The sequence below is a fragment of the Suncus etruscus genome, chromosome 13 (genome assembly GCF_024139225.1).
Source record: "Suncus etruscus isolate mSunEtr1 chromosome 13, mSunEtr1.pri.cur, whole genome shotgun sequence".
Classification (NCBI taxonomy): Eukaryota; Metazoa; Chordata; class Mammalia; order Eulipotyphla; family Soricidae; genus Suncus; species Suncus etruscus.
In genome coordinates this window covers 30,289,217-30,301,287 of record NC_064860.1, presented here as the reverse complement: position 1 = coordinate 30,301,287, position 12,071 = coordinate 30,289,217, and the positions used below count along the sequence as shown (strand labels likewise).

At 41.8% G+C, this 12,071-nt stretch overlaps 1 protein-coding gene across 1 annotated transcript in view; it reads right to left on the bottom strand.

Annotated features, from left to right (window-relative positions):
- Positions 1-12,071, bottom strand: part of LOC126026171 (kalirin-like) — a 146,719-nt gene that overhangs the window by 71,292 nt on the left and 63,356 nt on the right. The window contains exons 4-9 of the mRNA XM_049785871.1: positions 10,238-10,368; positions 5,105-5,171; positions 3,141-3,244; positions 2,875-2,944; positions 2,499-2,585; positions 376-468 (exon numbers count right to left, since the gene is read on the bottom strand). Coding sequence (XP_049641828.1) covers positions 376-468; positions 2,499-2,585; positions 2,875-2,944; positions 3,141-3,244; positions 5,105-5,171; positions 10,238-10,368 — 552 coding nt within the window. The remainder of the gene's footprint in view (positions 1-375; positions 469-2,498; positions 2,586-2,874; positions 2,945-3,140; positions 3,245-5,104; positions 5,172-10,237; positions 10,369-12,071) is intronic.

The window sequence follows — 12,071 nt, the reverse complement described above, 5'->3', positions numbered from 1 at the left end:
GGATTATTGCAAAAAGGTCTTTTATTTTCCTTAAAACTTATAGATGAGTGAGACTATTCTGTGTCTATCTCTCTCCCTTTGATTTATTTCACTCAGCATAATAGAGTCCATGTACAAATTTTATTTTTTTAAGATAAGTACCTTGTAAGTGATGTGAGAATAATAATAAGTGATGTGAGAAAGCGTAATAAATTGAGAAAAAAATAATAAAATACTAACCAACTTAAAGACAGGAGCAATTTTGGAGGCATAAAGCTGACACTAGTAAACAAAAATACTGCTCACATGTGCCCGGCACTGGCTGGAAGATAAAGGTGAGGGAGGTTGAATGCAGGAGGCCCCCTACAGCAGTGTTCCTGCTCCCAGCTCTCTTACCTTGAGAAGCAACTGGTATTTTGTTATTCTCTGGATGGGTTTGATGAGGAAGTCACTCAGTGTGAGCCTTTGGTTGATTTCCTGCTTGACTTCCTGAAACATAAGGAAGCTATGTTAGGGGAAAAAAGAAAGCAATTGAAGAACTGAGGTCTTCTGGCTCAGGGTTCAGGGCCAGAGAGATAGGTCTATGTCATGAGGAGTGTCATGAGTGTCATGAGGAGGGTTGGAGTCATAGTAGAGAAGGTAGGGTGTTTGGCTTACAGACAGCTGACCCAGGTTCAATCCCTATCCTCTGAGTAATCTGGAAGAAATGATCCCTGAGCACAGAACAGGAGTCAGCCCTGAGTACCAACAGGACTGGCCCCAAAACAGTAAAATAAAGTCCGAGCTGTGTAATGACTTGGAAGTTATATTTAGTTACATCACAGCTAATGTTACTGGCCACACAACCTGCCCACACAACCCTGCCTGAATGTCCTGCATTTTCCCACCCTTGTTATCACAACCCTCTGAGGCAAGGGGGCCAATGTAGGAAAGACCTACTGTTCTCGCACTGCTTTAGGCCCTTCCAAGTGAAGGACTTCTCTGTAGATATGGTACAGGGCTGTTGGTGTTGCCTCTCCTTCAACAAAATAAACACCTCTAGACTGAGGCAAGACAAATATTTTGGAGGCCTGTCGCAGAACCTCTGAAAATGGGGGCAGAGTTTCAGAGGTGACTGTGAATACCTCATTAAGAATGAGTGTTCACAGGAGCTGGAGAGATAGCACAGCGGTAAGACATTTGCCTTCCATGCAGCTGATTCGAACAGAAGGTAGTTCGAATCCCGGCATCCCATCTGGTCCCCTGAGCCTGTGAGGAACAACTTCTGAGCACAAAGCCAGGAGTTACCCCCTGAACACTGCCAGGTGTGACCCAAAAACCCAAAAATATTATGCAGCCATCAGGAGAGATGAAGTCATAAAATTTTCCTATACATGGATATACATGGAATCTATTAGCTGAATGAAATAAGTCAGAGGGAGAGAGAGACACACACAGAATATTCTCACTCATCTATGGGTTTTAAGAAAAATAAAAGACATTTTTGCAATAATTCTCAGAGACAAAAGAGACTCATGGGGGCTGAAAGGTCCAGCTCACGATATAAAGCTCACCACAAAGAGTGGTGAGTGCAGCTAGAGAAATAAATACACTGAAAACTCTCATAACAATGTGAATGAATGAGGGTAGTAGAAAGCCTGTGTCAAATACAGGTGGGGGGTAGGGAGGGGAGGACATTTGGGACATTGGTGATGGGAATGTTGCACCGGTGAAGGTGGGTGTTCTTTATATGACTAAAATCCAATTATAATCATATTTGTAATAAAGGTGTTTAAATAAAGATATTTAAAAAAAGAATGAGTGCTCATAACCAGCTCTTTCCTGTGAGTGATGCGGGAGCACATAGGCACTGTCTGTTCAAGGGTCATGTATAGAGGTGCGACTGTGTCCCTGGGCCATTTGGCAAGCAGAGGCTTCTAAAAGCAGTGGATGAATGAGTGGATGCTTGCGTGTGTGTGTGTGTGTGTGTGTGTGTGTGTGTGTGTGTGTGTGTATGTGTGTGTGTGTTTTGGGTGGGGATATTTAGGATTACATTTTGGTAGTATTTAGATCTTATTCCTGATGATGCTTTGAGGACCACATGTGGTGCCAGACATTAAACTGCTGTCAGTTTCATGCAAGACAAAGCATTTTACCCTCTAAACTATCTCCAGCCCTTGCTTTTTTTGTTTTTGTCATGCCAGGGATCAAACCTGGGGCCTCTCCTATGACAGAAATGCACTCTACTATTTAACCATACCCTGGGCTCTAACAGGTGTTTCTATTTTGATTTACTTATTTTATTCTCTCTCTAGGCCAGACCTGGCAGTATTCAGGAACTATTCCTGGTTCAGTGCTCAGGAGTGATGCTTGGCAGTACTTGGGGGAAGGATCCAACAGGTCTGACTGTATAGCATGACAAATGTCTTACCCACTGTACTATCTCTCCAGTTTTAACTAGTGTTTTCTAAATGTGCCTGTCTTGAACTGAGTTTCTTTCCAACACCAATTCCTTCCTGCAAGTTGGCTCAGCTACTTACTTCAAAGTAGGCGTCATACTCAGCCACAATATACTCTGATCGAGGCTTGTTCTGACAGTACCACACGTAGATATGCAGCTTCCGCTCCTGAAGAAGCAAAGAAACAGATGCTCAGCATTTTGGTCTCATACTCAGAGACCCTTCTGTTCTACATAGAGGGACAGCTCAGGTGTATACTTTGAGCAGACATGGAGGGAGAAAATGTGGATAGCAGCACCTAGTACCCATCTTCCAAAGTACCCAATGTGTTAGAAACCGCCAGGACTAGAGAGAAGTATGCAGCAGACAGACAAATGTGCTGAGTGAGCCCAGCAGAGAGCAGCTTTTTCCAGGATGGATGGAGACGGGCAGCAAGGAGAGGTAGTGAGGCACTCACGTGTCTGATGAAGAGCTGGGCCAATCTGTCTTGCTCCTGGATGCACTTTTCCAGTTCAGCCAGAAAAAAGCTAAACGCCAGAAAGAGACAAGAGAAGGAAGTCTTTTTATTCTTCTGGCCTAGACTGCTCCTCTGGAATGAGGTTAGTTAAAGAATCCCCCCACACCACACCATCCCAACTTCCTCAAGTGAGCAGTTAGTGGATAGTGGGCAGTTCCAGGCTTCCTGGGCCACCCCATCCCTCTTTGATGCTGCTTAGCACTTACTCCTTATGCCAGTCATAGATCTGGTGAATGTTCCCAAATACGATCTTATCCTTCCCACGCATGTCCTCAGGAACTCCCTTCTCCTCTATTCTCTTCATGAATCCCTGTAAGGCAGAGGCAATGGTGAGCAGCTTATTTATGGGGCCAGTGTCAGACTACATCTTCTGCTCTTACTCTGTAAACCTGGGACCATGCTGTTATAGATTCTTGTGTCTCTACTAGGGTGGGAACCTTGTCCAGAGTTTTATGATGTTCTGGGTCCCTGTTGGTCTCCTGTCCTTTCAGGAAATAGAATAATAAGGTGGACAGGGATCATGGTAAAGCACAGGCTCACCATGTAGGAGGCTCCAAATTGTGGGAGGCAGAATCAAAACAAGAAAAAAATAAAACCAAAAACCAGAACATAATACTCTATGGAACTCTGTATGCCTTTTTATCACTGTTATCGCTGCATACTCAAGAATTGCTATAACAACAAAGAAAGAACAAAGAAATAAAGAATCCTTGTTCCCTTTCCTGTTTTTAGTGCATCTTAATATGCCTTTAAGGACTCGGAATTAGATGTATCTGTCCAAGAAATAAACCATCATATGCCTTAACTTTAGGTTCTATAAAATGCTTTCAAAATAGCCCAATTTTAGCTTTAAAATTAAGACTGGAGTTTCTCCCTGCCTGGCAGATGAGATGCCAAGGTCCTGAGAAACCATGTGACTTATTTCAGAATGACAACACTGATGTCTGGCTCCCCTGGGTGCCCATCTCAGGGTGGGGTGCTCAGGCCTCTACCCCTTGGCTATGCTGCATGTATATAGCAGTTGCTAAGCCCCCTTTGGTCAACCCCAAATCCCCTGGAAGAGAGAAAAACTTTGCAGAAATTAGATAGAGATCAGATTGTTCATATGCCAGATTAGTCTGGCATATAGATAAATATGTCTCAGGTTCAGGATAAACAAATAAAAATACTGCAAGTCAGCAGATTTCACGGGATAGGCCCAATTAAAGGAGCTAGATGTTTACTGAGAGTGCATATACAACTTTTAGAGCTCACATCCTTTCACTGAAGGTGTTTAACTAAACTAAGTTAACTATAGTGCTCAATTATTCCATCAAAATCAGTGGTTTTCATCTGCCACACCGTGGCCCAGCACTAATCCTCGGGAACAAAAAGATTAAAAAGCATTGATAAAGTACCAAATTACTTTCTCACGCAAGCATCTAATCTCTCCCCGCAAGTGAATCCCATAGGGTAAAGCTGTTTTATTTACTACCAAATTGAGCAACACTGCATCTTAGCACTGCTGGTCTTGTCTTCTTGGTAGCCACAGATTCATCTCAAAATTTAAGATGAGGAGTCAGTGATAATGGGAAGGATAATTGTCTTGCATGCAGCTAATCCAGGCTCAGTATCCAGCATCCCATATAGCCTGCAAATCCCCCAGGAGTGATTTCTGTGTTCAATGGCAGGAATAACCCCTGAGCATCACTGAGCATCACTAAAATTTAAGAAGATGAATAACCTCTAAGGTCGCTGATTGCTCATGCCAGCTGTTGCAAAGAATATACACTTCCATGAGTTGTATATGCCTGAACAACTCTATTGTGAACAACTTTGAAAGTTTCATGTTTTAATAAAAAAAATTAAAAAAATATTCCTAGGATATGTTATTAGAACCAAAATAAGGTGTAGTGAATGTGGCTCAGAACACAAGGCTGCCTAGAATACTGTCTACCAAAAGCCCAATATCTTTCCTACCAAAATAAATACTAGAAGAGTATTTCAAGGGGAAAAGTAAACCGGAATATATTTTCCACTGCACTTACTGCCAATTCCAGTTTTTCATTTCTGCACATGCCTTGGAAGATAAAAACTGATACAGCTCTCAAATTAAAATACCATAGCTCACGTAAGGTCCATCAAGACCCTAACTTGGAGACCACAAAGCCACCCCAATCCATCTACTTACCTCCACAACAATTCCCAGATCTTTGACATAGTCCTTCTCTGTTTGAACCAACTCATTCAGGACAAACCTGAGAAGAAGATGAAGAGCGGGCAATGAATCTTTTCTTAATAGGGAAGCAAGAAATCTTCAAAGTCATGTTCAAGGAATGGGACTTGGGAACCTTAATTGTTACAAAGACTACCACCAAGCCCATTCTTAGTACCTGCTGTGTGGTGCTATCTTTCTAAAAGCGGTTCCCACTGAGGAATTGAGGGTGCAGAGGCTGAGAAAGGGCTTTCTCAGATGATACATGTTTAGTTTGACACACAAACTTTCATATTCCTGTTCCTTAGGCTTCTGCCTCCCTTGCCTGTCCTGCACAATCCCACAGACATGGGGCAGAGAGTAACAGCCACTTTGTCATATTTGAGCTATAAGCACTTTGATCCACAACATCCACCCAAGACTTTTCTTTCTTCATTTTAACTCTGCTCTTCACTTAATAACAGGAGAAAAACATTTGTTTGCCAGCCAACCTTAGAGACCTTAGAGGCACTGACATTCAAGCCAAGTTTTGGAGATCCAAAAGCTAGAATTATTCAGCTAGGTATCCATGGAAACTGGGCTGCATAATCCCCAGGCAAGGTCAGAAAGATTGACTGCAGACATTCCATAATCACAACTTTGAAGGCGGCAGTATCCCCACCCACTGCCAGATGCATTACTGAGCAACTGCAAGGGCTTTCTTTGGTTTCTTCCTGGTTAATGGTTTCTTCCTCTTAGAACAACTTGTACTACTTGCTTTATCTGGGTTTTCTCTTGATTATAACATGCCAGGTGGTGTTATCCCTAGTTAACAGAGATAAAAAAAAAAAAATACTGAGGCAGAAAGGGTAGGTCACTTATCCAGTATGATAAAGTGAGTAGCCAACTAGATTTGCACCCAATAGTTACAAGAATCCAAAAATTCTTCCCTTTCACTGTTACCATGCCATGTTAACAAGTTATCACAAGCATAGAAATTTGTGTAAATCACATTCAAGTGTGAGCCACTGATTGTATATGTGGGTGACAACATTTAAGATCACAGCCTGGCTTTCTGGAGTCCCTGAGGCTCAAACCCAAGCACTCCTCTTTCTTCATTTTTGAGCAGACAGTAAAGAGTTGCACATACAATGCTATGGTTGTGCATAGGATCAGGCTGGGTTCCATGGGAGTAACTGGAGTTTGATTATTCTAAGTTTGAGAGTTTTGTTTGCAGTTACACAAGTGCAATTTTGGGTACCAAGAAGCTTTAAGAAGAGAGTTCTGAGATCCTAAAGGTTATGACCCCGGAAGTAATTCATCTGAAATTCTTGTTCTATGTGGCATGGAGCAGCCTCCAAGTGCCTGGGCATGGGGCCCCGGGGTGATAGAGAGGAAACCAAAAGAACACATGCTTCTTTATCAGCATGCCCAGCACTTCCAGCCAGTTCCCTCTCTCTGACACAGACAATTGTGTGTTGTAGCCACCGGAAGGAACTGGCAAGGCCAAATAAAAGCATTTCAATATATATTTAGCATGCTGTGTAGAAAGTGGTAAGCAAACCCATAGAAATATTCGAATGGAAGTTTGAGCTGAAAATATAGAGATGAGGTTCACGTCTGTGGGTGATATTTTTATTCTGTTATCTGTTGCCAGACTGAGCCCAGGCTTTGGCTTTCCAGCCTCTAGAGGAAAATACTACAAAGGGACCCAGCATCAACTTCCTCGAAGAATCTATAAAATTTTTGGAGACAGTGACACATTAAGAAATATTCTGAAAATATATTTTCCAAATGTTGAAAAGATATGAGGTAGTTCATAATTAATAGATAAGGTAATATTTTACGTTCAGTTCTTTTTTATTTTTATTTTATGTTTTATGGGCCATGTCCAGCTGTGCACAAGACTTACTTCTAGCTCTGCACTCAGTGACCACACCTGGCAGTGCTCGCAGAGCGTGTGTGATGTTAGGGATTGAACGTGGATTCATTGTGTGCAAGACAAATGCCTGATCTGCTGTACTTTCTATCATTCAGTTCTTATGTTATTATTATCAGTGGTTAAACAACTATTATTAGTTATTGGTAAATGGTACTCAGGGATCACTCCTGACAGGGCTCAGACAACCCCTCCAAAGCAAGGCAAGTGCCCTACCCACTGAACTATTTCGCCAACCCCCAAAATAAATGGGAATTTTTTTTTTGGGCCACACCCGGCATTGCTCAGGGGTTACTCCTGGCTGTCTGCTCAGAAATAGCTCCTGGCAGGCACGGGGGACCATATGGGACACCGGGATTTGAACCAACCACCTTAGGTCCTGGATTGGCTGCTTGCAAGGCAAACACCGTTGTGCTATCTCTCCGGGCCCAACACAATTTTTGCCAACACAATTCTTTTAGCTACAAGCCAGTATGCTCTGTAACATCTGTGGTTCACAGTAGTAGGGAATTAGTGAATTGCCACAGAAAAATCCCCATAGAATTTTGCACCCATATTTCTACTACAAAGAAAATTATCCTCAACAGTTAATAGCTAATTGTGCAACTTCTTCTGCTCTTCTACCAATGTCAGAACTATTTTCTTATTTATTTAGAGTCATATCTGACATTGCTTGGGAAAAGTCCTGGTATGATAGAGTGGGTCATATAATTCAAGGGATTGAATCCAAGACTACAGTGTATAATGTGTGTGCTCCAGCTGTTGAGCCACCATTACACCCCCAATTTAAACAAATATATGTACATATATATATTATTTAGTCCTGTTTTCCTCCCTGCAAGATATCTTCGCTGTTATCTTGGCTGGGTATTTGTGAATCCAAGAACAGTCCCCAGAATGAGAAATTACTTCCCATCCCCTTGTCCCCTTTCGGGGGAAGACCTTGGAAATATTTATTCGCAGCAAATAATAATCCACACAGACCAGAACGATAGGGTTTAAAAGATCGGGCAAGGAGAGCCAAAGAATCCTTCTGCAGCCAGCAGCTTTTCACAGAAGGACCCTTAACTCCTGTCCCTCCAGCTATTTATTCCCAACTCCACAGCGCCCCACCTGGAAGGGTTAGGTGGGGCAAAAGTCACAGAACAATCTTCAGGAAACACTTTTATATACAATTCCAAGAATCATCTTATGGAAACTTTTTCATATGCTACACCTCCCTATCTTCAAACACAGGGCATAATTTACCTTTTTTTTTTTTTTTTTTTTTTTTTGGTTTTTGGTTTTTGAGCCACACCCAGCAGTGCTCAGGGGATACTCCTGGCTCTGCACTCAGAAATTGCTCCTGGCAGACTCCTGGGACCATATGGGATGCCAGGAATCAATCCCAGGTCCATCCTGGGTCAGCTGTGTCCAAGGCTGTATGCAATACCTTACCGTTGTGCTATCTATCTGGCCCACGTAATTTACTTTCTTTTTTTTTTTGGAAATATTAGTTCTAGTAAAATACATATTTGCCATGACAGTAAGGACTTTTGCTCTCAAAGACTTTTGTTTGCCTCATTCACTAATGTATCAAAAGTACTCGGTGCACAATCGACACCCATTGAATAATTGGTGAATCAATCAAATGAATGACTAAAATACAAAGGCAATTAAGTCTATTATCATATGTTTTCCTTCTAGACTCCAATTCACTTTCATCTTCACTCCACAGAGCTCCCATTTAATTCTGAGTAGACTCTCAGTGTCTGGGTCCCTCAGTCTCCAGAGTCACATAGATATGTCCTATGTGCCATCCCACTGAGGCCATAAATAATGACAGTATGTAGTAGGAGGATGAAGCATTTTTAACAGTTAGATTTTCAGGTTCAATGGGAATGTGGGAGGTATAGACCTGGGTAAGAGTAAGCAGAGGTAGAAGCAAATGAGCAAAGAAAGTGGTAAAAAGAAGGCAGCAAACTTTTCCCTGGTAGAGAAAAATCATACAATGCCACGTCTAAAAGCACAGACTTTTTTAACCTAGGTGACCAGAGCAGTGACAGGTCAGGACCATCTGTCACCTCAAATGCTACTTCTTTTATATAAGCTTTAATTTCCCTCATAGAAGTTTTGTGGTGGCTTGATGGGAATGATACATCTGCTCCAACTCTCCCTCATCTCAGCAGAATCACCTGAAACACTAAGGAGAATCAGCTTTGTATAATGCCTTGAACATTTCCCTTAGAAATGACATTTCCCTCTGCCATTTCTGAGGTTCCTCTGACTGTTGAGGGGATCAGTATGGAGCTGGAGAGCTTATATGTCACTATGAGGTGAAAACCTTGCCTCTTAGGTCAGGTTCTGACTTCCATAGAAACGTTGAAAATGTTCTGTTATGTTCAGAAAAGAGGGATCTGGTTTCATTTAATTTTGCTAATTGTCATATTCAGTACCAGGTTAAAGGATTGGTGAATTTTGGGATGGAAAGTCAGGCTAAAAAGTCAGGAGCTTTAAATCTATCAACTCAATTCTTTCTGACTTGATAATTTCTTGCATATCAAGCTATGGCCACATTTATTCACATCTCCTTTTCCAAAATAGACTCAAACCATAAACAAGAAGAAAGCTAGAATTTTAGAGGAGTTGTGGTTTTGCATTAGTGAGATCTGATAATTAATGAAATAATAGAAAATTATTCTTACCTGAAAGTAGATAACTCAAATCTTCAGTGGAGTTTTATGAAATAGACTGCACAGAATTGTTAACCCTAACTATTCAAAATGGGAAGTGGAGATTCTCTAGATACTAAATCCATACAGTTCTTTTACTTCCTTTACCTCAGGTAAATCTGTCACCTTTTTTTACTATATATTCTCTGATTACACAGACCCATTTCAGTCTCTTGGTCCCTGGACTTTGTGATTTCCTTTTTTTTTTTTTTCCAGCATGTTTTTGATTTCTAACAGCCATTGGCTAGAATGATCATCTGTCACTGACAGCTTCTGCCCAACATTCGTGAAGTCAGTGCCACAGCAGCTCACTGTTCACCAGTGTCACACTGTAGTGTCATTCACACTTGAATGAATGACAGAAGTGGAAATACCTGAGTAGGGGGACTCCTCTAACTCTCTCCAAAGTTCCTGAGTTCTCTGTTTCCATTGGCTGCTCTACACATCTCCCCCAGATTTCACTCTGCAGATACCACTTACATCCTGCCTCTCAGAGCCTTGGCTTTCTGTTCTTCTTCCAAGTTTCTGGGAGGTGTGGGTGGGCTCATTCCCTCATTCAGGCAGCCTGTGGGGTCTTTCAAATTCCCCCGATAGGAGCCTCCTTCCAGACTCTGAAATGAGAAAACAAACAGCCTCAGAGAAGGGGGACATTGAAAGGTTGCCCTGACATCCCCATATCCCTCCCTGACCCTCTGTCTCCACTCCCTGGCCTCAAGTCTAGTGAGGTAGAAGGTTAGAAGTCAAGGTTTTCCCTCTCACCTTAATGAAGCACCTGGAAACTAGTTTCTTATCCTCCTGCAGCATAAAGCTCATTTTCACCACCAACCCCAGCCAGCTATGTTTTCTCAGCAATTAAGAGGCGTGTGGCATCTCTGTGTTGCCTACTTCCTGAACATAATGAAGATTGTCACTGGCTATCTTTGAGTAAGATCTTTAAGAGGAAGCTAATCATTGCAATTGCACACCAAACAAGCACTTATAAAAGACAATCAGTGGTAGAACCATCAACTACAATGTAACAGTAATAGATCGAGCTCAGTATAATCAGGTTTGAACAAATCAGCCATAATTTTTTGGGGGGAGAGAGGTTAATGGGATATAGATGAGAATGAAGCAATAGATTTAGCCTTTTCTAAAATATTTTTTCCTAGGGCCATTCACCAGGGGCTTTCTTTCATCCATTATTTTTATTTCTTTTCAATAAAGCACTACAGAATTGAGAAAATATTAAAAGGATCAACATGTACTTTACAAAACGCTAACCAGTCAAGGAACTTTAACCCTAAGATCCTGCCCCAATTCCTTCTCCCGATTCAACAAACTAGAACATGGGCCAGACATGAATTTATTACCAATACCAGAAACTAGAAATAAGAGGACAGGATCATCTGGTTTTAAGAGGAATTTCTTTTAATCCTACCTGAAGGCATTTTATAGAACAAAAATATCAACCATGGAAGCTGTTATTCAGAGAGGCAGCAGAAGTCTAAAAATATAGGAAGGTCAAAAAGAGTTTAGCTAAACTTACAGATTCAGGATCTGTACCTAGTTATTAAGGAAATGAGAGTGTCTGGTGTTGAAGCCTGACGAGTCAGGGGACAGTCAGGCCTTCCACTGACATGTGACATGTCCCCTGGTGCCATCACAAGAGACAGACTCCACAGGCAGGTGCTCCCAGCTGGTGACTGATCTGATTACATAGCTTTTACTTCCACACCCGCTTCCCCATTGTCCTGCTTTGGTCTTCTACTGGATGTTGGCTGGTAGAAAGTTGGCAGCTAGGTCTGGGAAATAGATCTCCATCCTGCCTACAAGGTGCTGCTGTGGAATATTAAGTTTGGTTCTGTGATCCGTATGCCAATTTTCTCAAGAGTAGGGGTCATTTGAAGTGACATACAGGGATATTGGTTCATTCTTCTCCTACATGACATCCAATCTAATTAGTACAGAAGCCCAAGTTGTTGCTAGGGAAGGACACTCAAGGGTGAAAGTTAAAAAGGACAGAGATAGGAAAAAAAGGCAAAAACAACAAAGGAGTTGGTTAGGCTATAAGCAGTCTGATCTGCCTAAATTAACAGTAATTTCAGAATGTTCCATAGATGCCCTTGGGCTACAAGATTGAGATACTGGGAACAAGAGATAGCTGAACTTCCTGTGCTGTTCCAGGCAGGGAAACAGGACTTTGTGGTTGGTTGGAGAGCTGAAGGCTACATAGTCCCAGGAATTTTTTTTTATTCTTTTAGGGTTCAGAGCTACAATAGCCTCAGTAGACCAAGGGAAAAGTATACATGGAAAAAGGGGTAAAAGTCTTACA